At 44.5% G+C, this 26,538-nt stretch overlaps 1 protein-coding gene across 18 annotated transcripts in view; it reads right to left on the reverse strand.

Moving 5' to 3' along the window:
• Positions 1-24,750, reverse strand: part of PUM1 (pumilio RNA binding family member 1) — a 65,708-nt gene extending 40,958 nt beyond the window's left edge. For 6 of the 18 annotated variants that reach the window (XM_085518020.1, XM_085518018.1, XM_085518019.1 and 3 more), the window contains exons 1-4: positions 24,484-24,566; positions 21,616-21,989; positions 9,027-9,095; positions 273-378 (exon numbers count right to left, since the gene is read on the reverse strand). In XM_085518020.1, coding sequence (XP_085374146.1) covers positions 273-378; positions 9,027-9,095; positions 21,616-21,978 — 538 coding nt within the window. In that variant the 5' untranslated portion in view covers positions 21,979-21,989; positions 24,484-24,566. Of the gene's footprint in view, positions 1-272; positions 382-9,026; positions 9,096-21,615; positions 21,990-24,483 lie in introns of all 18 variants that reach the window. The other 12 variants (XM_015883570.3, XM_015883569.3, XM_085518017.1 and 9 more) reach the window with 4 other exon arrangements.
• Between the last annotated feature and the right edge of the window lie 1,788 nt (positions 24,751-26,538).

Raw genomic sequence — 26,538 nt, forward strand, 5'->3', positions numbered from 1 at the left:
CAATTCTAACTGCTATCTAAAGTTTTTAAGGAGATAAATACAAGGGTACAGGCATCTACACACAGCCATCGTTTTACAGCTATGGGTGTCTTTCTAACTCTAGCACAAAACAATGTGGGTTTTAAAAGGTTTTATTGTTATTATGTAAAACAGACGTTTTAGAAAAAAACATTTTAAAAGCTGTATCATCCAAGCTGGCCAGCAATTTTGAGCGGGGGAATTGGGTGTTTCTGTGTTCAATTCCAACTACATTAAGTAAATAATCAAGCTACCTGATGTTCCCCAAGCACTGTCTCTCCACTGATCTCCCAGAAATATCCCTTTTGGTCCATCTTTGCTGGAATCATCAGATTCCCAAAACTTTTTACCCGGCAACAGCTGCTGCAATTAAAAAAAAAACAACAAAGCATGATTAAAATAAGTATAAAATGCAAACATAAACCATAAGCGTCTCCCTTCCAAACATGAGTCAATCATTAAACACAAACTGATACATGCTTATAATCAAAATATTTATATACTCCTAGGGTGTAAGCCATACAGCAACGGAGACAATAACTCAACCTCAGCAATCCTCTTACATTCTTAAATGCTTTACAGACACCGCACACGCAAACACACGCATACAATTCACATTGTGCAGCCACTCTACACAAGAGCTACTGGCAAGAAAAACATTAGCAGGAACACTGCTGTGATGAGAACACTGTCATGACTTCCACCTGAGCTGTCAGGATACTTCCAAAACCACCCAGCATTTCCAGCAGTATTTCTTGCCTTCTCAGGTTCTGATGCTGGCAGGCACAGATTATGGGATGAGGTGCCAAGAGCTCTCACTCCTCACTTATTTAATGACTGCTAAGGTCTCTCAGTGCTATGAAGGTTATTGGTAAACAATAATAAGAGTGAACAGTTCTGGGCCATCACACCTGCCACGCACGCATTGCTCCTGCAAGATGAGAGGAGAAAGGTAATGCATTTACTGAGGACAGGACAAAGTCACCACTGACCTGGATGAATTCAAAGAAGATTCTACAGAAGTTCAGAAGATGGCAAAAAGAACAATGTGCATTATTTAGGGAATGCATTTGAAAACACTGTGTGGCATCCACATACAGCAAAGGGAATTCCAAGCCCTCCTGAAGCGCCTTGGAATTCAAGCATACAATCTTTAAATTAAATCTTCAGGCTGAATGAGATGTATGTAATTCAGACAGCAAACAACAGCACACCCACAGCAAATTAAAAAAACAAATGAGCCCTGCTTGCTGAAGTTGGAATAAAACACAAGGAACTGGAAGATTAACAAGTACTCACATCTGTACAGCATTACCATAGCACAAACAAGAGTCATTAGATCAGTCAAATGTCTTATAGATAACAGTGCTGATAGCACCATACTCCAGCAGCTTGTGTACAAATTTAAGGCTACAGCCTAACAGACTGTGGGGTGAAGGTAAAGCAACAGCAAACAACTTCAGAGCTCACAAGTTCCAGAACCCTCTGGATTAAGACAGACAAGGAGAGAAGCAGAGCTCACTCCTCACTCAGGAAGACCTGCATACCCAGCCAGCATCACAAAGCAGCTCTGTATGCTGGAGCTTAACTCTTATGTTCCCAGACTGAGAAAACTAGAAAACACCACATTTAAGATAGGTATTATAATACAAACAACACCTGTTCTAAGCAGCACATGAAAAGCAGAACTCCTTCCAAGTCCTCAGAAAGTCCCACCACGAATGAGAATGCAATTCCACCCAGCTACTCAATGAACACTCAACGCTGCTGTTGCCCAAAAGTAATTCTGCTTTTGCAATGATATAGCTGAGATTAAAATCAACACGTGACAAACAAGTACAGGAAAAAATAAAGCAATGTGTGTTAGGGAGAAGCCTGTGCAGACCCAAGATGGAGGACAGAGGTAGAACTCAGCATAGAATCACTACTGCTCCAAGCCCAGTGTCGAGCTGCAGGGTTTTGGGCACATTGCCACACACCTGGGCAGAGTCTGTACAAGCTCCCAAAGACAATAAACCAATACATCCCCACCCACACAGCCTACATCACCGATCACAACTAAAATCCTGGAGGTCACTCTTAGATCAGAGCATCACCAAGTGTGGAAAAGACCCCCAAATCGTGCAGTCTGACTGTCCTACCGCCAATATTTCCCCCACTAAACATCCACTTACATGCACATGAACAACACAGTGCCTACAAGCCTCCCTTTAGCACAAGGTTCCCTAAAGTTCTGATCCTCAAACACCAAACTTCCACTGCTCCCAGCTCCTCAACCCATGGTACACCACCCACACCCCAGAACTCCCTGGTGCTGCACAGTATGCCCAAGCAAGACCATTTAATTGCTCCTTTTCCCTACAAGGTATCCCATTCTACTTCCAATCCCTATTTCAGCAGTGAGTCATCTCCACCCAAATCTCTCAATAAGAACAGAGGAAGAAAAGGCACATAAGAAAGAAAGCCTTGTAATCTAAGTGCTAAGCTTCCTCCAGGTTTTACTATCTTTTTACCAAGAACAAGACCCAGCTTGTTATTTTAACTCTCAGCCTGCTAAGCAGTAACAGCATTTTTCCTGGCTGCTCCTTCCTTGCAACCAGAGGAAGATCCACCACAAGATCAGCACATCACTTGTTTTTTAGGTCTCCATTGATGACTTCAGTATTATTAGTGACAGCATGAGCTGCTCATGAGCCTCCCAAGTGATCAATGAAAGCAGTTCAGCTTGCACCACGCTCCCCTTTCTGTGTAGTTCAAACACATGACATCTGCAAGGACAAGTGATGTCCATCAGCAGCTGATTCCCAAACATACCCATCTGTTCGCCCATCACAAAACCCAGTTCCTCCAATCCTGCTGTGCCAGCACCCCACCAATACCTGCACTTCCTCCACCAGTTCAGAAAGTTTAGAAGAAAGCAACAGAAATCAATTAAACAAAACTTCTTATGTCCTATGAAGAAAGGCTGAGGGAACTGGGCTTGTTTAGCATGGAGAAGAGAAGGCTCCTTGAGACCTCAGTGTGGCCTTCCAGTACTTGAAGGGAGCATTTAAGCAGGAGGGGGAACGGCTGTTTACAAGGGTGGACAGTGATAGGACAAGGGGGGATGGTTTTAAACTGAGACAAGGGAGGTTTACACTAGGTATAAGGAGGAAGTTTCTTCATGCAGAGGGTGGTGATGCACTGGAACAGGTTGCCCAAGGAGGCTGTGGATGCCCCATCCCTGCAGGCATTCAAGGCCAGGCTGGATGTGGCTCTGAGCAGCCTGGGCTGCTGGTTGGTGACCCTGTACATAGCAGGGGTTTGGAACTACACGGGCATTGTGGTCCTTTTCAACCCAGACCATGCTATCATTCTATGTCCTTCAACAATACCTCACAGTGAGCAAAGGGACACAGTGCATGCAGTGGGCAAAGCTCAAATAGAACGATGAGAAGGAGTATGGACTTGCAGACAGCAGACAGGAAGAGCTGAGCAGAATTAGAGCATTTTTTACCCAAGGAAAGAACATCATCTGGTTTATGGGAAAACTCAACTCCTGCCATATGTTCCTGAGTTTCCAAAAAGTAAATACACTTTCCTCGTATACTCAAGAAATCAACAGTAAACTCTATACTTAGAAAATCTATTTCTACTCAAATATAAAAGGCAACTTTAACCAAAAAAAATCATGTGTAAAAAGAAGCATGTGCACCTCTAGACCAGCACAGAAGGGCAAGGAGGAGCCCCAGAACTGCCTGGTCAGCACACAGCAATATGTAATGCAATTTTAATGCAATATTTAGTTGTAATACAATCCTAAAATCTGAAGCACACCCAATTAAAGGCTCTGGATAAGAAGTCTGCTGCAGGTAGCCAAGCTCAGCTCTGCCTCTGGCTTTAATGCTTTGAGACCTGATTCCCAGACAGCAGAAACAACAGCAATGAGACATTTTTCATCTCACGAAAACTAAAACTCAAAACACTTTCTCACAAAGCACTTTGAAATCTGAATTATATCACAATCACACATTGAACATGTGGAAAGGGATATTAACGTGAGCCACTGTGCTCACATATGTACTTCACATACAGCACTACAAACTACACACACTTAAGTAAGAAAACCTACCTTCCAATGCATCTGTGCTACTGAAGCACAACAACAAGATGTTATGAAGAGCAAGCTTTTATTTATATGTTGCTTGCTCGTTTAGTAATCATTTCTATTTTATTGAAAACAAGATGATTCACTACCACAAAAGATAGCAGGACTGTTCTCTGACCAGAGGATGACTTCAGATTAATTTAATCCTCTATTGTTTCACTTACCCTCCATCCCTTTATTTATTTCACTCCTTAACAATGTGATGCTGAAGAACTGTACCTGTACACCTTATAGCTTTGTTGTGAATCCCAAATAAGGATCAGAAAAACATGGATACTTGCTGTCTCACACACACTGCACAACAAAACTGACACTTCTGTTCCCTGCAGTTTAACCTTTTCCTCCAGAACATAAAATTTCAGACTGGAAGCTCTCACATTAGTAGAAAAAGAATATTAAAGTTTAATTTCCATATGGATTCAGTGTGTGTTTACAGCTGGGATGGGCAAGAAGTAAGCAAAAGGCATTACCAGCAGATGTCAAGGGGGTCCTCGCCCTGTCAAGTACAGAGGTTTAGCAGTTATCTTCTACTGAAGTACATAACAGCCCACCAAGATGATGAATTTTTCCTTAGGGGAAGTTGTTAGTTGAGATGGAAAAGTTATTCAAGCAAAAATAATCCAGTTCTTCAGTGTGAAAGTTAATAAAACTGCAGAGGTTAGGAGACTAGGTCGTTTGCTCTCTGTTTTATTTATTAGAATTGACCTTATCTAGTACAAAAATAATCCCTCTAAGCCCTCTTACAGAAGACTTACAGAGTTAGGCCAATATTCAATTTAGCAGAGGGGAGGAGGGATGACATACACATCAACAAAAGCAATGCTACATCAACAAGGACTGAGCCTGTGTGCATGGGCCCCCTGAGATGGGATTATGAATTAGACAAATTAAGTAAACCAATCCCCTTCAGACAATGCAAATATTAAGATAAAAGAAGCCATCTGTGCCCTACCACAACAGTTGGAGAACTCTGTTTCTCTGCAGCAACAGGTACGGACAGGCAGAGCACGTATTCACAGGTCCCATTTGGGCAGCACTGCAAATTTACAAACTCTAAGATGTTATCTACCCTCAAAAATGCTGCCTCCAAAAAGCAAACCATGTCGGGGCTGAGAGCACAAGCAGCAGCCAAACCTGGATCCCTCTGACAAACTCCCTGCTGCCAGGACAGCTCTTGATACCCCACCCTGCACCATGGGCAGCTTTGTGCCTTGCTAGCAGGGCTCTGGCAGAAAAAGAGCCAGCACGTAAATAAGAAGCAGGGTGACATGACTGGGAACAGTGTGGAAGAGTAAAACAAAAAGCCCTACATCTTGCCATGCACACAAGCTGTGAAATGTATGGCAGTGAACACAGAGCCATGAGCTGCCTCTCTGCAGCCACCGGTGCAGATCCAGCTGCTCCTGATGAGATGCTGCTCAACTCCTGCTCCATCCCCAGCTGCTGGGGCACTGCATACCCACAGCCCTCCCACTTTCAATGCTGTTAGCATCAGATAACTAAAAAAAAAAAAATCTGTACTGAAAAATTCACATCTTTCAGTATTCCGAAGTCCAGCAGCCAATTAATCATTCAATGAGAAAGAGAAGACATCATTCGTGGTGAAAACAGTGTCACATGGTGTTGCTTCTTCTTGGTTTTAGACCAGATAGAAGAATGCTGAATGCCAATGCGACAACCACTCCACGTAGGGAAAAGCTCTGGTCACTAGAGGCAGGGTCTTATCTAGCACCTAACCACCTGTATCAGTGATGACGTGATCAGGCACGTGGAGAACCATGTGCCACTTCAGCCTTAGCTGTGTAGATCTGCTGCAATGAGCCACAGGGCTTGTAGGAACTTGGTTCAAGTCAAAGCCAGACTAAAGTGCAGCACCAAAACCTTGGTGGACTGTAGCCCAGAGCACAATAATCAAATGCCTATGATAAACAATGGAAGTATTTCTTACTAACCTCTCTTTTTAGGAGCAGGGGAAAATTAGCTGTTACTTAGATACTTTCTTCTGAGTTTTTTGGTCCAACTCCAGCATTTCTGAAGTTTCTACAGCTACCCAATGCCTTTGTTCCCATGAGCAGTGTGCTCTGTAGGAGCTGTTTCAGCTGCTCACCCAGTGACTCTCTCCAGCTGTAGTCTTACCTCACAGCAGCATCTATTATCAAATGGGGCACATATATGTCATATATCACATATATCAGCACATACATATGCAGATGAAGGAGATAGATACCACCTCTTGGTCTCTCTGCACCATCCACTACACAACAAAGATGCTGTATTAATATTCAATATTGCTAAGCTCCAGATAAAAGAGACTTAAGTGAAGAAAAGCAGACACCCAGCTCCCCTGTCTTGAGGGCCTGAGAAGAACAATAACTCACACAGCTCGTGGTTAAGCTTCAGATAAGCATCACTGCTGCGTGATCAAAGACCTCAGAAGACAGCATGAGAGGCATGGACACATGTCCTGGTCTGTGTGCTGAAGCAGCAAAACCAACCAGCTCCACAGGGGCTATTTTTGAACAGGCCTTCATTCTGCTTCTTGCTGCACCAAATTCTGTACACCTCTCTCTACTACATTCTCTTCAGCAAATGTTGTACAGGAGTTTAACACAATTAAATGGAGGAAGGTGCAATCGTGAAGACAGAGACAGCCACAATACAGATGAAAGCTGTGGGTTTTTAAACCAGTCTTAATTTCCCCAGATGACACTATCTGTTCATCACAAATCAAAAGTTATCTAGCCTGCTGTTAAAATCCAGATAATTTAATTACTTGACTGCGCCCTTTTAAAAAGCTCCTACGTCTTAGGAGACATGAGCTCCTCAAACCACTAAAATTGTGATGATATTGCTTACCAAGAAGCAAGGAAACAGGAAGATAAAAGATAGACTAAATGCTTTGTTTTCCCAAACGTATAAACAAACACTTCTCCTCATCTTTCTCCTCCAGGGTTTTCAATATCATACTTGGGATCTGACATTATCAGCTCTTTCTGCAGCTAAGAATCAGAAGAATGGATCTCAGTTTACACAGCTCCTGATACTGGCCAGGTGGATGTATGCTGAAATTCCTCAGGAAATAGAGAGAAAATTCAATGGATAAAGAAAGGGAACCGCAGTAGATGACAGAAAAACCTAAGGGAAATAAGAAATAATGACTTCGGTTAGAGAAAGAGCAGGTGAAATGCCATCTCTCCTGGAAGAAACACGCCAGCTTCAGTGCATGGAAAAGCCCAATGGCAGAAGAAAGCTGTCTCAAAGTTCCTTTCTTGTGACAATAACACTGGAAAGTGACTCATCATTTAGAAGGCTCAGCAAAGGAAATCTCACATTCAAAGGATAAAAAGAAACACTAAGTTCGCTTCTCTCAATAAATCACTGAATAAACCAAGAATAAGGAAAGATAAGCATAGTTAAGAACACCTCAGGCATTCAAATTGACATAATGCCACACTAAGCACAGAACAAGAGCTGCACTAACCCTGACCAGGCACGCAGAGAACCTGTGCACTCTGTATCTGACAATGAACAACTTCCTGCCCAAGTGAGGTGTAAAAAGTAATATTTACAGAGCATTCACACCCATCATCCCTCTGCCATTTTACACATGGAGGTAAATCATCTGTTTTTCAACAGCTTTAGATGGATTTGTAATTCAGCAAGGAGAAAACGCCATTATTTTCAACTGCTCTTAGTCAATAGTTTCAATGTAGATCCAGAAACACGGATTATTTCCTTTCAGGTACTGCCAGACTGAACTGCAATTCAGCATTATTATCATCCAGAGAATAAAGAAAAGCAGAGAAGCTTGGCTGCAAACACCAGGAATTCAGAGTTCTTTCACCTGACAGAAGGCGCACTACACAATAATCCTGGCTTTCTGTTTTCTCCACACCAGCCATTTCTGGATTCTAGAGGTTGTTTTTTAATCTACTTCGTAAAGTAGGTTACAACAATAGGAATCACTGGAGAGGGGGAAAACAAACCAACATGAATTTCATAGACTGGAATGCAGAAAAGAAGCCTTTCCAAAACAAAAGACCTGCACTATGCTAGAGACAGACCCTCTATGCAATTAATATCCTGCAAGACAAGATTTTCTTGTCTCTGTTCTTCCATAAGCCAAAAGGCTTGGCTATAAAGGAAAGGGGAACTACAAGAAGCATTTACATCCCAACTTTGAGGAATGAGTAACAGCCAACTAGAAGTAACTTGTTCTTCTTCCAAGGCAGCATAAGTAGGTAAGTTCTCTATTTAAAGAAAAAAGACAGATCATCTTCCCCAGATCTGCTGCCTGCAGACAAGATTAAGGAAGTTCATGCTGTTGTGCTACAAAGTTGGAAACAGAGGATCCACTGCGTGACAGCTCTTCCTCAGCCCTTTGACCTGTCCAAAGCACTGACCACTCCTGAAACCCTTGATTACACCGCCCAGCTATTTAAACATTAAACACAGCCCTATGCTTTATGACATGAGCAAAAGTAGGTGGCCATGAGCACAAACTGGGCAGCAGACAGTAACTGACAGCCAAACCCCACAATATTGCGGGGTTTGAGATCACAAGATCCCAAAATAAGCATGCTACAAGGATTCTAACACTTGTCATAAGACAGATTTCTAACTGTTCTTTTACAACCACCATTTTGCTGTTTGATGATACAACAGGTGGAGGGCTTAGCTGTTCCTCCTACTGAGACACATCCAGCCTGACAGGTTTTTATTTTGTTAAAGCACACACACACTTCACAACCATAATGGAGAACTTTCAAGTTCAGAATCATACCAGCAGACTCAAAAGCCTCCTAGACATTGACCTCCTCCCCCCAAAATACAGATGTTCTTCTACAGGCCTTTTACTTACCTCTCCCATAGCCCTTCCTTCCAGAGCAAGCGCTTGAAAATCATGGTTCAGCTCATCCATAGAACGCACCTATTTACAGATGGGTGAGGAGAAAAAAAAAAAACAAACACATAAGAAAATGGTTTTTTGGTTTTTTTTAAATGATTATTATAGTTTACAGCATTTTTTTCTGACACAAGCTCTAAGTTGCATTCTATATTGCAGCACACAACAAGGCTACTGAGCACCAAGAGATGACTTACCTTTAAGATACCCAGAAGACAGAGCACTTTAACATTAGATCTATATATGTACAAAAAAATGGCAAAAGGAGCAACTATTTTAAGCCACACAGTCTAACATAACCACCTTTGCCAAGTTTACTTTAAAGATTAATCTTTCACATTGAGCTGCATCATTTCAGGAAAAGCAGTAAATGCATTAGGAAGCAAATCTGGAGCGTTTCCATTCAAGAAAGACCAAATAACTTATAAAAGCAACAGATTTGCATTCAACCTACAATAATATAAAAAACAGTGACAGAAATGAAAAGCAAATTAAACGAAACAGCCACAAGCACTTTGGACGGCACACAAGCACTACTGAACACCTCCTACTGAGTGTTCACCTAACCCTGCAACCCCACAGATCTGATACAGGTTTCTGTTGGAGCCGTGGTAATAGTTTATACAACATTTATTTACGAGTAATCCACACACTGTCACTGCAGCCCTTCACAGGAAGCTTTTCAGGATGCTGAAGACACACAGTGTTTAGCCATCTCATCACCTAAGACTTGTAGGCACCTCCAGGTTAAAAGAATGAAGTCAGTTATAACATCTGGTGGGTGACATAGCATAAAGGCAAAGAAAAAAAAGCTGGCTTAATACACTCACACGCCATCAGTGCTGCAAACAGTCACACCATGCTCACTGATCTGAGACCTGACTCTGGCTTCTGGTATTCCTACCACTATTTCCAGCCCAATGGAGTCATGACTTTGCTATGAGTCTGCTTTGTTTCTATTTTAAGACAAGATTCTGTAGACCCCATCCAAGAATATCAGATACAAGGAAAGTGAAGTCCTCTCCAGTGTGAGTTCTGCTGCTATTCTGTGACAATACTGCTTTGCATAACATTAACAGCATGTTGTTAAATCGTACATTTCTGTAACTGGCAAATCCTTGATGCCCAGCCACGCAGAATCTGAGTTTAAAACTAAGTTATCCTCTTTATGATCATCTCCCCAGTTCAAAAGCAGTTTCAGTTTTGTCTCAGCTTTGCCACCTCTTGCTGTGACCCTCACACAGCTACAAATCCATGCAGAAAAAAAACAGGACTCCAACTTCCAGAAACCACAGCACCAGTTAATGACCAAGGCTTTGCTTTACTGCCAGCTCCACCACTGATCCTCAAGCAAACGCACCTCGGCTGCCTCGTGTAAGAACAAATACTGCAGAGCAGTTCCAGCTGAACTCATGGGAAATGTGACAACCCCCAGACATACCACGCCACAAACACTGAACAGCAGCAGTCTATTATTTCAGTGAGATATGTGAGGAATAGAGGCTAAATAAAGGTTCAGTAGGTGATGTTTGTCACTCTCAGTACTAAGGGAATGTCCCAGCAAACCACAGATGCAGCCACAGTGGCACTGCTCCAGGACTTGCAGCACAGTGGAAAGTGCTAATGCAGAAACACAGGCTGCTTCATGATGCTCCCCCCCAGGCTTCACCAAAACAAACTCCCACAGGTGGATGTCATGCTATGGGAACCTAAAAACAAAGCTGCAACAAAGATACCATCATTACATCCCTAGCAGAAATCAGAAGAACCTCAAGAGATGTTTCTGTTTTGCTCTAATCATGTCCCAGCCCCAGCAGCTCTAGGCTGGAGCTGCCCTCACAGCCTAATAATAATGGATTAAAGTATTTTGTATCTGTATGCCCAGCTCCCAGGTACTGGAAGCCCAAGCTGCATATAACTGCCAATATGAGACCCTCTTCTCAGCCACACCTTTGCCTTCACTGAGCATCTTACTGATATGTCTGTAATACAGACTTGCTTATTATTCCATTTCCTAAGGCCATACCCCGAATATCCTCTTCTCATTTTTCCACTTTCTAACATCAAGTAGCAACGCCACTTTCTTACAGGAGGTGAGCATGACATTCCAGGCTTCCTTTATTTCTATTCAAACAAGAGCAGATAGTTTCTCAAACAGCAGAACTTCTAACTAAAGTCATGACTGCTTACACCTTTGTGTTTCAAAAGACAGGCTATAATCTGAAATGATATAAATGGCCTCATGCCTCACTGGGATCTATCCCTGTTAACTCTCGCTGACCTACAGCAAGCACAGACATGGCAGTGCAGGCACTGGGAACAAGGAGGTCCACTGAGAAAGAACTTATGCACAGATCAGCATTAACGTATACAAGATTTGATTATCATAAAATGTAGTTCACTGCTCAACCCTGGTTTTGAAAGAAATCCAGAAGACAGCGCCAAGATAAAGTGGCTGCACAAGGAAGCAGTCCCTATATCATTACATGGCATGATAACCCGGTTCCTTGGAAGAAGAGGCAATCTCAGGAAACACTGGGAATCGCAGCAAGAGAAGTCAGCTGTCTGTAACCACAACTGCCTCAGAAGCCAGCCAACAAAATTGGCTTCTTGAAAAGCCCTCAGCCTCTTCCAGGCACTCCAACCTACAGAGCACAATGTAACACTGCACCACTTGCACAGAACAGACCTCTCGACCCTCTTGTGAAGAGGGCTCACTCTCTAGTAACACAGAAAACCAGCCCGTCTGCTTTTGAATCCTGCTTAACAACATGAAGGCCTTCGAGCTGTCTTTCAGAAACACTGTTTCTGAATGAGTTACAAAGCAATCCCATTGCACAGGACTGTGCCTCACCTTCACGCTGTGCTGCGCACATGCTCGGGGATCACATAAATCTCACCAAACTTAATGAGTTATCTCATTCAAGGCGAGTCATTTCCATGCACACTAATACAAGAATGTGTGTCACTGGAGCACAGTACAGCTCAGAGCCATCCTGCTGGTGCATGTTTTGGTGCCACGTCTGCCTGCAAGCTGTGCCCATGGGCTGCAGCAAAGCCCAGGGCTGCTCCGTTCCGCTCTCTCTGAAGCCCCTTAACCAGTTTTCACCTTTGCTCTGAAAAACATGCAATAATGAGACAGCTGAATTACTCAGTACTCACTCTAGATCAGACCTCCAGTTCTCATTTGTAGTTCCATGAATTCAAAACAAACAACAACAACAAAAAAACCCACACCACGTAAAGGGCTACTCAGAAGCCAAGAGGAACTCCAGGCCCTTTGGAGATTCAATAGCTCTGATCCCCACTGCTTGTTTTAGAGAGGACAAGATAAAACAGAACACTTTCTACTCCTACCTACTGTGGATTTCAACACCACAAACCAATTTATCTCTATGTCAATGGTCACTTCCCAAATTCAGCCTCCCACGCAGCAGTGGAGCTTGTTGGCAACTCTGCATCAGACACATCAACACAGATTTCCAGCCCCTCAAACAGCAGCCAGCTGATCCACGTCAGGTAGTCAATGCACGTAGGGCTACCGCTTCTTTTTCTCTAGGTTAAGTTCTGCAGCAATGGGGCCCTGTAATGACAGCAACTCAGAAGCAGACACTTCCCCAGTCTCAAACCTACAGACACTTGCCCTGACACACCTCAAGTGCTTCTCAGCTGCATCAATGCAGCAGAGATTGAGGCAGCAGCATCCCATGAGCCAGAGGCAATCTGCACCATGCTACAAACCCGAGCAAAGCACTCTAAGCCCCTCAGACACAAGCTGGTAGAGGTACAGATTTTTATTCAAAAAAAAAGAAAGAAAAAAGCAGTGGTAAAAGTCTACAACCCTGGGAAAAAAAGAGAAAGCTGGGGAAGCATCAGCTGCACACCACAGGCCCAGGAAGGCTGCCATAAACATACCTGAAACCTAAGCAACCGATGGGGCACGCTGCACTGCTGGCACTCAGAGCTCCTGTTAAATTTAACCCAGCAAACAACCAGGCCCACGGGGCTAAACGGCACTTGTCAAAAGGAATTCTATAGTTAAATTAACAGGAACAGCCGCCATGAACTGTCCTTACAATTACTAACCAGGGATTTGAAGGGCCTACCAAATTAACAGGAGAGCAACAGCATATTTACCTTTTGGATTTGCAGTACCACCATTTGCATCCCATATATGTATTTTTCTGCAGAAGTGAGAGTTACAGGCGAAGCAGCCCAATGGTAATTTTCAGTAAATATCAGTGTCAATAATCACTCTTAATATTGCACCTTATATTCAGCAAATACAGGTGCTACTGATTCCTAATATGACCTTTACGCACAAATTCAAAAGGTAATACTGTTCCATATCTCACCATCTGCTGGTAACTCAGGGGATTGGACACTGTTTTTATGTATTAAGGAATCCTCATTTATGTTTAATTTATATTCACTTAGACAGATATGCTGCCAAACTATGAGAAGCTCCATTTCACCCTTAATCACAACGAAGGGTCACAGCATTTCTTCTTCATCCTCATTCATGTATCATTTCACAATAAGAAGGAGAAGAGGTAAAATTAAACAAATAAATATAGACTGGAATGAGAAACCAAATGAAGTCCTACAGAGAATAAGATTCCTCTCTGAAAAATACCCAGACTGAAACAAACTCTAAAAACTTGAAGGAATTTTTTTGTTTATTAATTTTTACATACCATGATTTTAAAAAGGTCAAATACCTGCATTTATTAGCAGTAACAGTGACCGAAGAAGAACCTATCTATTCCTATTAAGCCAATTATGATAAATTGGGTAACTAGAGCAAACGAGGAGGCTGCTGCTGCAAGCCTCTACTCCTGTTTCTCCACCTCCCCTCTTCCTAAAGCTGTGGCCTCATCTCAAAGGCTTCCCTCTCCTTCCCCAACACTTTCATAAACCAGGACCTCTCTCATCCCTCCTCACCCTCCCCATGCATTACAGCATTTCTTCTCTCATTGCTCCATCTCCCCAGCTCTACCTCTGCCCAGGAGGCACAAAACCCTGCACACCAGCTGCTAAACTGGAGGCAGGACAGGCATTGTGAGGGCAGGACTGAGTTATGTTGGGACATGTAAATGGCTGCTTTCAAGATGTCTTTGATCTACTGTAAATTACAGGGTCCACCGCCAGCCAAGCAAACCTAGTGCAGGGTATCCCACAGACATACCATCAGAGACTGAGTGAAGATCTCAGAGCTCACCTTCCATCCAAGGGAAATGCTCACTCTTTAGCCTTCGCTGAACAAGTCTGGAGGAAGTCCTCCAAAAACGTTCAGCTCCACACAATGCTAACAGTGCAACCTCTTCCCTGTCCTACCACTGCTTGTTTTGCTTTTCTGCTTCTGCAGAGCAATTCAGGAAATCATGTTATTATTACATTATCAGGAGAGATTAAAATGTTATCATTTCTCAGCTAAGACCAACAGCACCTGTTTGTTTCTCTACAAAGAAATGGAACTCCAAGCTCTCACCGTCCACACACTGCAGGTGCTCATGTAAAGCACCTCAAGAGCGTGACTACTTCCTGGATATTCATTTAATTAACACACTTGTCTGAATAGGCAAACGGCTTGCAAAGTTTCCATTCATTAAGCCTTCAGATTCTCAGTCTTGATCCCTCAAAAAAGCAAACATTACTGCAAGAGCTTCAAGATTAAAGCAGTGAGGACAAGAAACAGAAACATTCTGGCTGCTGACACCGCATCGTTCTCAGAAAGGAGAAAGGGAAGGGAAAAAAAAAAAAAGGTAACTTCAACAGCCTGAAGGTTGTGTAGCACTGATTTATATAGTTACAAGTTGCTGCAGCCTTTTAAAGTAACTACCACTAAGGGTTTACAAATTTCAGATGGAAATAAACGCCTCACTCAGCTGTGGGAGTCTGTGTGTGTGTTCTCTGGTTTGAACAGCTCACATAGCATGTTATTTAAAAGAATAAATCTGCTCTGCATGCATGAACACTATATATAGTACCTGGGGGGGAAGTATTTACCAGCTGACAATAAGAAAAGCACCACACACTTTCAACAACAGGTTTTCCACTAACAACCAGATCCAGGGTTCAAATATGTTGTTCCATGGACTGATTACAGCACTATTTTTAGTTCCCTCCCATAACAATAGGCCGTAAAGAAAGAATGTGAAGGCACAAGTATTAGGTGGGATTAGGTGGTTAAACCACTATTTTTGTAGTAAGGGATTCATCGTTAGAACTGCTACTACCATTAGCATTCAAAGCAAAAAGCCATTGAAATTACAGATTGGCTAATGCTTCATATGGCATGTAGCCAAGATGATTAATGATTCAAGGTACAGAAATACATGCAAGAAAGGCAGCCTTTCAGCATGGCGCAGCTTAGTTCACTAATTATGTTTTTGCTCAGATTTTATTCACCAAGGGAAGCACTTCATTAATATGGAATTTAGGTTAACCTGCGATGCCTTGGGTACATGCTGTTGGGGCACAAGTTTTCAAAGTGCTGGATTACAGAAGCAGCCTCAGGAGCTGGAAACACTGGGGAAGTCATCCCCTGCCTCCCAATACAGTCTCAGACCAGTGGCAATGCACAAGCACCCTGGGCTCCACAAATAACTGACCTGAGTGATCTCTTCCTTTCACTCTCACCTCTACTATGACCTTTCCAGGCTTAAGTTCAGAGGGGGAAAGGTGTACACAAGGGACCCAGCAATGCCTCAGTTCAGTGGCAAGCTCAGCACTGCCATCAGGAACAGACACAAATGGCTCTTTGCCACACAGTCTGCTTGCAGCAAGGTGAAAAACTAGTTCTGGGGTTTAAAATGAGCCAAGTTTTACCCCAGTACAGCATCAGGGGCAGTACAACATACACAGCACAGCCAGATGCTCCCAATAAAAACAACTGCTCTAGAACAAGAGTTACCCCTAACAAAGGAAGAGGAGTAACACAGTATCTCGGAGCAGATCACTTGACAAGAGGAATGCAGGATCACATGATATCTGCAAACAAAGCAGAGTTTGTTCTTTACAGACCCGTTAAGATAATCATTCAGAGAAGACAGCTTTAAAACTGTCAGAAGCATCGCCATACTCAATGCTCTGGAACAGCTTTGTTAAGATTTCCAATCAACAGTCAATCTGGATCACCTAAGTTTACAAGTAAGACACAGTTGTGGGTAGGTTATATGACTTTTTCCTTCTGTCAAGTCTCTCTTCAGTAAGAAGCACTCATTTACAGAAACACCAAGTGCATCACAACCTGTTGTGCAAAAGCCCAGGCAGGCCACACCAATTCAAACCACAAGAGTGCTGGTAAGTGGAAACCAGAGGGGAGAAGACTACGAGTATTAGCTTGTCATGGTTTCAAAGCTGTACTCTCATAAAGCTCTATTCAAAGCACACTTGGGCACAATACCTTAACTGAAATACCTGAAGTCTTACTGAAGCATTGAAGCTTGCAAATTCAGTAGTGCAGAAGGGTTTTGTAGACTATGAAGCTGACATACCACTGAGAAATCCCAAAGCAAGAGCACTAAGCTACAGCCACACACCTTGCAACTGACTGCTGGCGACAGCAAGACCTGTTGGAATTTGTTCCCTCTGAATCTCATGTGACTTCTCTAAGATTTCAGGTTGCCTCCCTCTCTCATCCACACAAAGGATTTCTAAACAGCTCATTTAAAACACCCAACTTGGCCATCTATTCACTCCCCTTCTAGGGGGTGAAGTTTCCAAATGGAAGCGTGTAAAGCAGAAAACTAAGTTAAACATCCTAAATCCTCTCAGGACATCACTCTCTTCTTTATTACAGAGAAATTCAAGTGAAACAAATCACATAAACCAGACACTGCATCTCAGCAAGGTATTATGTTCTAAATTACCTGGGTATCAAAGCAGCACAGTCACTTCAGTGTTGATGCAAGAGAAGGCATAACTAGTTCACTTCCATACGTGAAATCACCTTTGAAAGTCTAAAAGCTTTAATGACACATACATGAGAAAATGTTTCTATCATACATTATATTACATGCTGTATGTGATTTACAACTTCCCCCATGCCTTCAGCTAATTAGCCAGATTATCTAGACCACAATGGTTATTTCCATAAGCAGAGGAAGACATCTCTCTCCTGAAGGGTTAACAATCAATTAAAATGGGGTTTCACTTTGGATCAATTGCTACAGCTTCCTCAGTTTTCAGGATCATTTTAGAGAACCCTGTAATGACCTCAAGGCAACAAAAGCCAACAGACTCCAGTGCTGAACAACATCTAATCGTGCCCCAGCACCACACACCAGCTATGGCAGCTGCCCACGGAATCACCTTCTGTCTCCACTTAAATGCCACTTCTCAGTTCAAAAGTCACAGTAACGTTGCCAAAGGGCAAAACTGAGCATAAAAACCAATTCCAGCCCCACTGCTTGCCCTCACTATTCTTCACCAACTATATGTGAAAAATTCCACATATTCAAGCAGACCATCCCTGCAGTTCTATTGTCTCAAGTTATTAATTAAGCATGCTCTCAAGGAAAGTAAATCCCTCAAATAATTTGTTTCCACTAAGCAACTCCCATATTATTCTAACTGCAATTCAAGCAGTATAACCATTTACTGCAATTCACAAGAGACCACCACCAGACAAACTTTGCTCCAGTTCAAGAACATCCATGCACACAAACCCCAAGAGACCCCATCCAAGAAAACCCACCCAGTTTTTCTAAAAACCCACTCAGTATTGTTAACTGCTCCCAGAAGAGTATCTCAACTGTCATGTATTCCCCCTGGGAGCAGTAGGTGGCTGTTTGGATTTGTAATGAGATACAACCTTACACAGGCAAGTCAAACCCAATCTAGGTCCTCAGTCATCAGGAATCAACTTCTACCTCTTCACTCACCTACGTGAAGTTCAGATCTGCATCTGCTTTCTACAAGACATGCAGCATAAGAACATCCTAGTGCAGATAGCTTAGCAGCTGCCCAAGCAGCCTCAAGAACTGTAACACACTGAAGATGAACTACTGCTAAAACCCTTCTGTCTGTATCTTAGTACTACTGATGGACACTGACACTCAACCTTATCTTGCTTCTTTTTGCAGATAGCGTGTGTCTGCAGTCAAGACCTGGCTGTCAGGAGGGTCCTCCATGTAAAGTGTTGGACAGTGAGATAATGAGATAAATGTTTGTAGCTTGCAGGCAGACAGAAGTTTGTGCAGAAATTCAAATCTAAGAAAAAAAGTCCAATTTCAACATTATCTCTTTGTTCTCACAGACACTGGAGAATTCAGAACGTGTACTATCTGGATAGAGGGAATATCTTTCATACCTTAACATGGTAAATGACAGTAAGATCTTCCACTGCTTAACTCCATATTGCTATACAGCTTCCCCTCCTGCCTCCCTTCTTATGGAGGATAAGGAAGAAATGCAAAGGGAAGAGAATTTTTGTTAGTTACAGCATGAAGAACAGCTGGCATCTTCCTACTGCTCACAACAAGAGGACACAATCTACATCCCCAGCAGAAGAAAAATGTTTTGTTTTGTTTTTTCCCCTGTTAAAGCCATTCACACCTCAATTCTCAGAGCTGCTGGTAAAAGGATAAACAAAAGACAGAGCAGCAGACAGTGCAATAAAAACCAAAAAGCAAAGACAGCATAAATAAATTCTGACTCTATCACTCTCAATTGCTTACTAACACACAGCAAAATACTGCTGAAATCACTGCAATATTAGCACCAACAGACAGGGACAGAAGCCTGTCTACATACACAACAAAAAAGAAATTGGGATTCAACAATTAAGAAAATCCCTCTACTCTTAATTACGATCTCCTATGCTTTAGGCAAACATTAACCTATATCATCCTATAGTTAATTTTCTGACTTTCCATTATCATTTAGCTACTGTCAGGGTTGAAGGCAACAAGGTTGAAAGTTTAAAACCAAGTATCCAGCAATACAAGCACATTACAACAAACAAAATCACCAGCTAACAGACATCCAGAAGGATGCCCCATCTCTCTGCACCTCTCACCACTTCCTTCCACTACCTGAGCACTCACAGGACAAATTCAGTTCTACCCTGGGTAAACCCTAATAGAATTAAACTATTTTGTATGCATGAGACTAGTTTTTGTTCCAAGGAACTGGTAACTTATGAAACAGATGCAGGGATGACCAAAAAGCGAAGAGGAACAGCAGTACTAGGATTACATATATCCTGCACTGTTTCCCCGTGAGTAAAAACCCAAGGCAAAGAGAGAACCATAGGGAAAAAAAGGCACTCAGGAAAGACTGAAGCAAAAACAAAGTTAAAGAGCCCAGTTGCTGTAGTATACAGACAGACACCAGAAAATCAAACAGAAAATAAAAAAGTCAGCTCCCCACCTTGGAGCTGACTTCAAAGAAATTAAACATAAAGACTGGATAAATGCAAAACACCAGGACTGAATGACAGGAACACTGCAGCTGATGTGAAAACCACCTGGAAAAAGAACAGATTTCATCCTAACTACAGCACAGAGGGTATTTCTAAGGTACCAGGTCCCAGAAAATACATGAAAAAATACCTATTCACACTAGCTGGATCTTCACCTTGCAGGTACATCTCAACTACAACCATCTCCTGAGAAGTGAAGATGTGACCCTGAACATAGCAGGGTGGTTGTAAGTAGATGATCATTATGGTCCTTTACACCCTAGGCCATTCTACAATTCTAAGTGTTCTGCCTTCAAAGATCATGCACACTGTATTTTAAGTTCCTTTACACTAGTAAAAACTAACTTGTTTTCTCAACTAAGTGCTGGAAGTCACATCACTTCAGTCAAGTACCTTCTGAAGAAAATCTAACTGAGGAAAAGCACGTGCCACATCCCTGCAACAGGTGGGGTTCTCTGACATTAAGTCTTCAAGCTATTAAAGAGTGCAGTAAGGAAAGTTCCAACCCCTGTGTCATTTTTAATACCTTCAGATCCACCCCCTCCACCTCCAAAGAGTTTTGTTGGTTTTGCTTTTATTGCTTTTCAGAGACAGGAAGATAAAGATGAGCTGAAGGAAAACAGAATTAACAACGTGTTTTATGACACATCTTTTGACATCTAAAACCATCTCTACTCAAATATGCAAACAACAGCATTCCCTGCCTAAGCATCTCCACAACAGGCCAATCACATGGTAACTTGTATTTAAAAACTTAGAAGTTAAAGCCACTGGGTAAGAAACGACTGCTTACTGCTTATACTGATTCAAGTGCATTAAAATCTCTTCCATCTGTGTCTCTCGAGGCAAGTCACTAACTGTATTCAGTGACTCAAAGCTTAGACAGTTAACATAGAAACGAGATGTACTTCTACACAGTTATCCCTAAATATTATGCTCCACAGAAGGGAGTAACTCCAATATTGTTCTAGCAGCTTATTTCATATGGCAGTACTTAATACGGTTTTTCATACAAAACAAATTAACAGGGCACTTGGGTTTTCTTTTTTTTATTGACGCACACACTGACTTCAGTGAGGTTGCAAAATTCACTGCAACATTTGCTTTCAAAGAGCTCAGATGACAAACATCCCCTGGGGAGGCACAGCACAGGAACAAGGGCCCGATCACTTTTATTTTAGAAATTAGAGGCAGGAGATATTAATAAAGGTTGCAAAAGCTTTGTGTCTGCTGCTCTGAATAGACCTGTGGGAATCGTGCATTTTAACAACATGCCCACACCTAAGCTGTGTTTCCTATGCTAAGGGAGGCTTGGGAGTAGATCTCCTTAGCTCACTACTGTACTTGACGAGTTACTTACAGGTCACAGTCAGTAAGCTACAATGAGTCATACACCCATTTCAGTCTCAGCACATCTGACAATGCAATGACTGAAAAGCCTTCTAGTAAACACTACTACTAAGGTACGTTTTGGCCTACTATCCCTTCAGAATCTTCCAGTCACTGGAAGGTGTCGGCTGCATTTGTAAAAGTACTGTTGTTCCTCATGTTCTTAATGATCCCCTCTCAGACCAACTAAGCATATTAATAGCCCTTTCCCCATCCAAATATTAAAGAAACAACAACAACAAACCTCAGAACAAATAAGCAAGAAATTCAGGCAATCGCACATCACAAGCAACTTCCCTAACTGTGTTTTTCAATATTGGGAATGGTAAAAGCTCAACCTACATGCATTGGCAGTTTTGTAACACCATTACATAAGAATTATTTAACTACAGCAACAGATTTGAAAAGCAGCAGCAGCCACCACTAAACTGGTTCACACATAGACACACAGAGGGGGAAAACAATATAATCAATAAAGGGAACGATAACTTCTGCAATCACACGTTTGACTGTCAGAGAGTGCACTGGGATTTCAACACCCCTGAGAACCAAAACATTTCAGTTTATAGCTGGCAAGGCACCGCTATCCTGAGAAGAGAAAACAAGCAGAACTGCTGGCATTCCAACCATTAAAAACAAAACATCTTAAGCTTTAAACAGTGTCATTAAAAGCATCTATCACAAGCCCGATGCGCTCATGTGTTCAGTTTGGAAACATTTCTTTACCTGATGTTCTGCATGAATGTTATCCCCAGTAGGCCAGCGATGTTTGCTGTTATTATAGCCGCCTCCACCACTTCCTCCTCCCCCAAGCTGCTCACCATGCTGCCTCTGAAAGAAGTAATCCACCATGGCGTCGTCCTGGGAGCGGCCTGCAACTCCTATGGATCCAGGAACAGGACTGGAGTGTGTCCCTGCTGCAAGAGCCTGGTTTGCAGCTGGCTGTGGCTGAGCCTGGGACCCTGTTCCAGATGTCAATACAACAGGCATGTTGGGATTAGCTGTATCTTGAGCGTGCTGTTTCAGGTGGGGGCTGAACGAGTCCTGCCAGAGCACTGCTTTTCTCTTCAACACACACGCAACGCTCATTCCACCAACACCTACGGGGTGAGGGCAAGGAGGCGAGACAGAAAAAGGGAGAAGGAAAAGGGGAGGTTAAATCCTTCAAGCTTCGGCTCTGTGCATTCACTAACACACCCCTCTGACGTGGGAAACATCACGATGCCAAGGCCAACACATCCTAACGGTCATTTGCTCTATTAACTTCACAACACCACACAGAAACGTCGGACTTGGGACCAGTGTGCGTTTTGTACTGCTGAGCATTATCAGTGTGTGTGAGACTCATACAGGGCACCCCTTACACACAAAGCAGAACGTCCATTTATGCAACAAACAAAACAACCCAAGTGCAGCCACAGAAAACCACCAGAAAAACAATCCCCTGAAGAACACAGAGCAACACAGACTCTACCATTAGTGCCTGCCGTGCTTGTTTACACCTCCCAGATCACAAGGAGGATCTTCAAGTGTTGTGCACTCACACAGAACATCAAAGCTCCCAATGCGAGCTGAAAAACCTTGAATTTCTGCTTAACCAGGTCGCAAACACATTGTGCACTGTCCTGCTAACTCCAAAGTTTCAGCTGTATGCAGCTCATTGATAGCTGCACTAGCAGAGGAATCCACACCTTCTGGGGCCCTGGGCAACCTAAGGCAAGACCCACTAAAAGCACTTTGAGTTCCTACACCAGCAGCTCCCCAAAGCTTCCTTTTTCATCTAACACACGAGGCAGCACTAAACAAGCGAGAGAACTTGGCAAAGGAGACATTTTGAAAGGGAGCAAAGGGGAAAGGAGCATTGTGGGTAGTTCAAGTTTAGTTCCAAGATGTGTTTTTATAGAAATGCCGCGTTAAATGTAGCGGACAGCTGAATACTGTCATTCAAAGCACACAGAGCATCAGAAATATGTTAAGTCACCTACACAACACACATTCATTAGCTACCAGCAGCTGCGAGGCTCTGCTGCAAGCAGTTTAGTGGCTGCTAGGACCCAGCTAACTCCCAAACTCTCCCTAAAAACATGCAATAAACCTTCCCTATGTAAACAGCTCCCTGCAAAGAGTCACACGTTTACAAACAAAGGCAGAATAGGCAGGAGATTCAGGCAGAGCGCTGCCACAAAGCACTCCAAGCAGACAGCTTCCCATTCCCCCAGACCAAAATACAGCATGTAAATAAGGCACTCTTGTGTTATCATTAGTAGCAAAATAGTTTAGATTACGAGGCTTTGAGCTTTGAGCAGCCAGCTGAACTTCGGAGGCACAAGAAGCAATGTCTCTCATCGAGGCACAGCACAGTTCTGCCTTCCCTATAGATAAATGCACTCTAAAAACGACAGGCAGCATTAAAACACGGAGGTGGCGGCAGACGAACACCTTAACAAGTTAAACCGAGAGCTGGATAGGAGTTGTGTGGTGGTGGTTTGGGTGGTTTGGAAAGCTGGACTGGAAATTCAAGCTCTCATTGTTCGAGGGCTGCGTGGCCTATCAGAAGTTTTAAGGTGAAAGCGTGTAAAACCTGCAGGAAGTGAGAAAAAACGATAACCAACCCCATCGCTTCAAGCAGCATGAAAGCAACGGTGGTTCAAATGCCACCCTTCGCCCCACCGCCCTCACTCTTTATAAAGGAAATTCCTTACTCATGATCTGCGTTAAGGAAATCTCTGCTCTGAGCAAAGTTATCAAACACTAAACAAACAAACGAAAAACAAAGGAGAGGAAAATCCAATCAAAGGAAGCAAAAGGCCAATAAGTATCGCTCAGGTTGGGGGGCAAAAATAAAACACGTAAGAAAAGCGGCATTCCTCTCTAACAGTCACCGAGCGTGTAATTAAAAATGGCCAAACGGCACTGATGGAAAGAAAGAAAAACAAGGAGCGGGTAAAAAAAAAACCAACATAAAAACACCCAAAAAGCAACGCGAAAAACAACACACACACAAACAAGGCCACAGCGCACATCCAAAGTACCGAACGCTTTGTGCCTCCGCCGGGCTCCAGGCCCTGCGCCCCCCCTTCTATCAGGGACCCCCCCCCGGTCCACACAGCGGCCCCCCCTCCGGCTCCCCCCCCACGCTCCGCCGCGCCCACCCCAACACGGGCCTGACCCCCCCGTCCCTCCGCGGGCAACAAAGCGGGGCCGGGCCTCCCCGCCGGGCCTGCTCGGGGCTCCGGGAGGGGCCGTGCTCGGGGGGGGGCCCCACCGCCACCGTGAGGGAGCGCGGCCCAGGGGGTACCGCCACGGGGCCGCCCCCCCGCTCAACAATACCGCCGCCGTTTCCCCGCGGCCGGATGGGGAACGGAACGGCGGTGCGAGGGACGGGAAGGGCCCGCCGAGCCCCCGCCGGGTAACAATGGGGCCGACACACGGCCGGGCGCCGAGTGGGAGAGCCGGGCGCAGCGCCCCGCCGCCGCCGCTCGCTTCGGGCCGCCCTGCCGCCGCTCCGCCCGCTCCCTCCGCCAATATCGCCCCACCGGCGGCTCCGCAGGGGTGCGCGGCGCGGCGGGGGCCCGATCCGGTGCCGATACTCACAGGCGGAGCGGTAGGATGAAGCTGGATCTCGGCCCCCCCCAGGCCGCTCGCCGCCTGCCTCTCCCCCTGCCTTTCACTCCGACAACATGGCGGCCCACTGGGGACGGGCGGCGCGCTGCATGCCGGGAAGGCGAGGCGGCCCGGCCGAGGGCGGCCCGGCCGCGGCCCACAGTAGGCCGCGCGGGTTGGGGGCGGCTCGGCGCCGTTGTCGGTGCTCCCCGAGCCGGGCCTGCACCGCTCGCTGCTCTCCATTCCCCTTTGCAGTATTTCTCCTCACAGTTCACGCACTGCCCCGCACCTCACTGCTGCCATATGACTGGAGACGTGCACAAGCCCAGTCCTGGTATCCTGACAGCGGTGGGCTGCACGCAGGGCACGCTTCCAGCTCACATATGGACAACTATGTGTATTTTAATGGAGTATAACAGCCCAAACTCCTGCACAGAAGCCTTGCAGTGCAATGATGGGCCCCTCCATGGGATATGGGATTCCCACTCACACCCTAAAACAGAAGAGCAATGAGCAGAGTCTTAGTGAGATTAATGTATGAATTGGTCGAGTGTTTTCTAGTTAAACTCAGCAGGGCTGAGTGGGGGATCTGCCAGGTTATCACATAGTTGTGGGCACAACATTCACTGTCCCTTATCCAACATATCTGGTGGCCTTTGGAGGAGCTGGATGTGTGATAGAACCCTAGAAAATAAAGGTTGAAAAAGACCTCTGAGATCACCCAGTCCAGCCCACCTCCACTATGTCCACTGACCACATCCCTCAGAGCCACATCCCCATGGTTCTGAAACACCTCCAGGGTTGGTGACCTCACCGCTTCCTGGGCAGCACATGCCAATGCATCACCACTCTGATGGAGAATAATTTTGTCCTTATATCTTAACCTGAACCCAGCATCAGAGCTCAGTGTCTGTTAACGGCACTGCCAGGCCCCAGAGCTCTTCATGTGAACACTGACAGCCCTAAGAAGGACCCCATAGCATCTACAACCACAGCACGACCACACTGTGTTAGCGTGGCTGCTTTTGCTGTGAATGCCATTCAGTGCTGGGAAAACCCATGCAGATGCAAGCTGCAGAGCATGAAGCAGAGCAGCGAGTGCATTGGTAGGTGCTGTTTCCTGCCCTGCACACCCAAAGCTGGGCTCTAACAGCCCTGTACACCTTTTGGATGTTTTCCCTTTGTTCCCTTTTTTCCTCTTCTCCAAAGCACAAACTACTCACCCCAGCATGCATCGCTCTGCTCCAGCCACACTTGCACTCTGGGCATTCAAACAAAGCGCTGCACTCTGGGATTAGAAGTTCCTGAGAGAACACGTCCATGTTAAAGGGGCAGCTCATTGAAACCAAGCAGCGTAACTTCCAAACACCCTCCCCAGAGCCTGGGGATCCTCCTGCCATCTTCAATTCAATGCAGCTTTGCTGGGCTCAGCCCCACTCAACAACAGAAGCACGCTGCTCATGCATATAGCAAGCAACACCAATCTCTGCTGCACGAAGCCCTTAGGGCTGCTACCAGCATGGATCTCACCCAACAAGCAGCTCCTGTTAGCTAGACTGGGCTGCCCCAGGCTCTCCAAACCCTTCACCAGAATAGGAACATCAGCAGGTTTTTCTGGTAAACGTTCCTAATGAAGATGCAGCTAATTGTGCCAAGCAGCACTGCCCTGCTACAGGTGGGGTCAGCCGTCTGCAGCATGGCATGCAGTGATCCTCTATCAGATCTCCCAGCTGGTAGAGCACCAAACCCAACTCTGTGCATGGTGCAGCACCCCCAGAACGACACCAAGTTGTCCACAGCAGAGCACTGATAGTTAAACCACATCAACCTGGCACAGCTACGAATCATGCTGGAATGAGAGGGGAGGAATGGAGTCCTGCGGATGAAGTGTTAGTGGTTGAAACCCAGGGAAATGGTACACAGCCCCTTCTCACTCCCATTCCTCCCAGCCTTTCTCCTTTTCTCTCTTAACACTACCAGAAACCAAAACTTGTTATAATCACTGGAAGGTTTCCTAAATTCACTGGGGATTGGCCCAGGTCCTCC

Source organism: Coturnix japonica, chromosome 17 (genome assembly GCF_054131305.1).
Source record: "Coturnix japonica strain WE chromosome 17, WE-NBRP24, whole genome shotgun sequence".
Taxonomy (NCBI): Eukaryota; Metazoa; Chordata; class Aves; order Galliformes; family Phasianidae; genus Coturnix; species Coturnix japonica.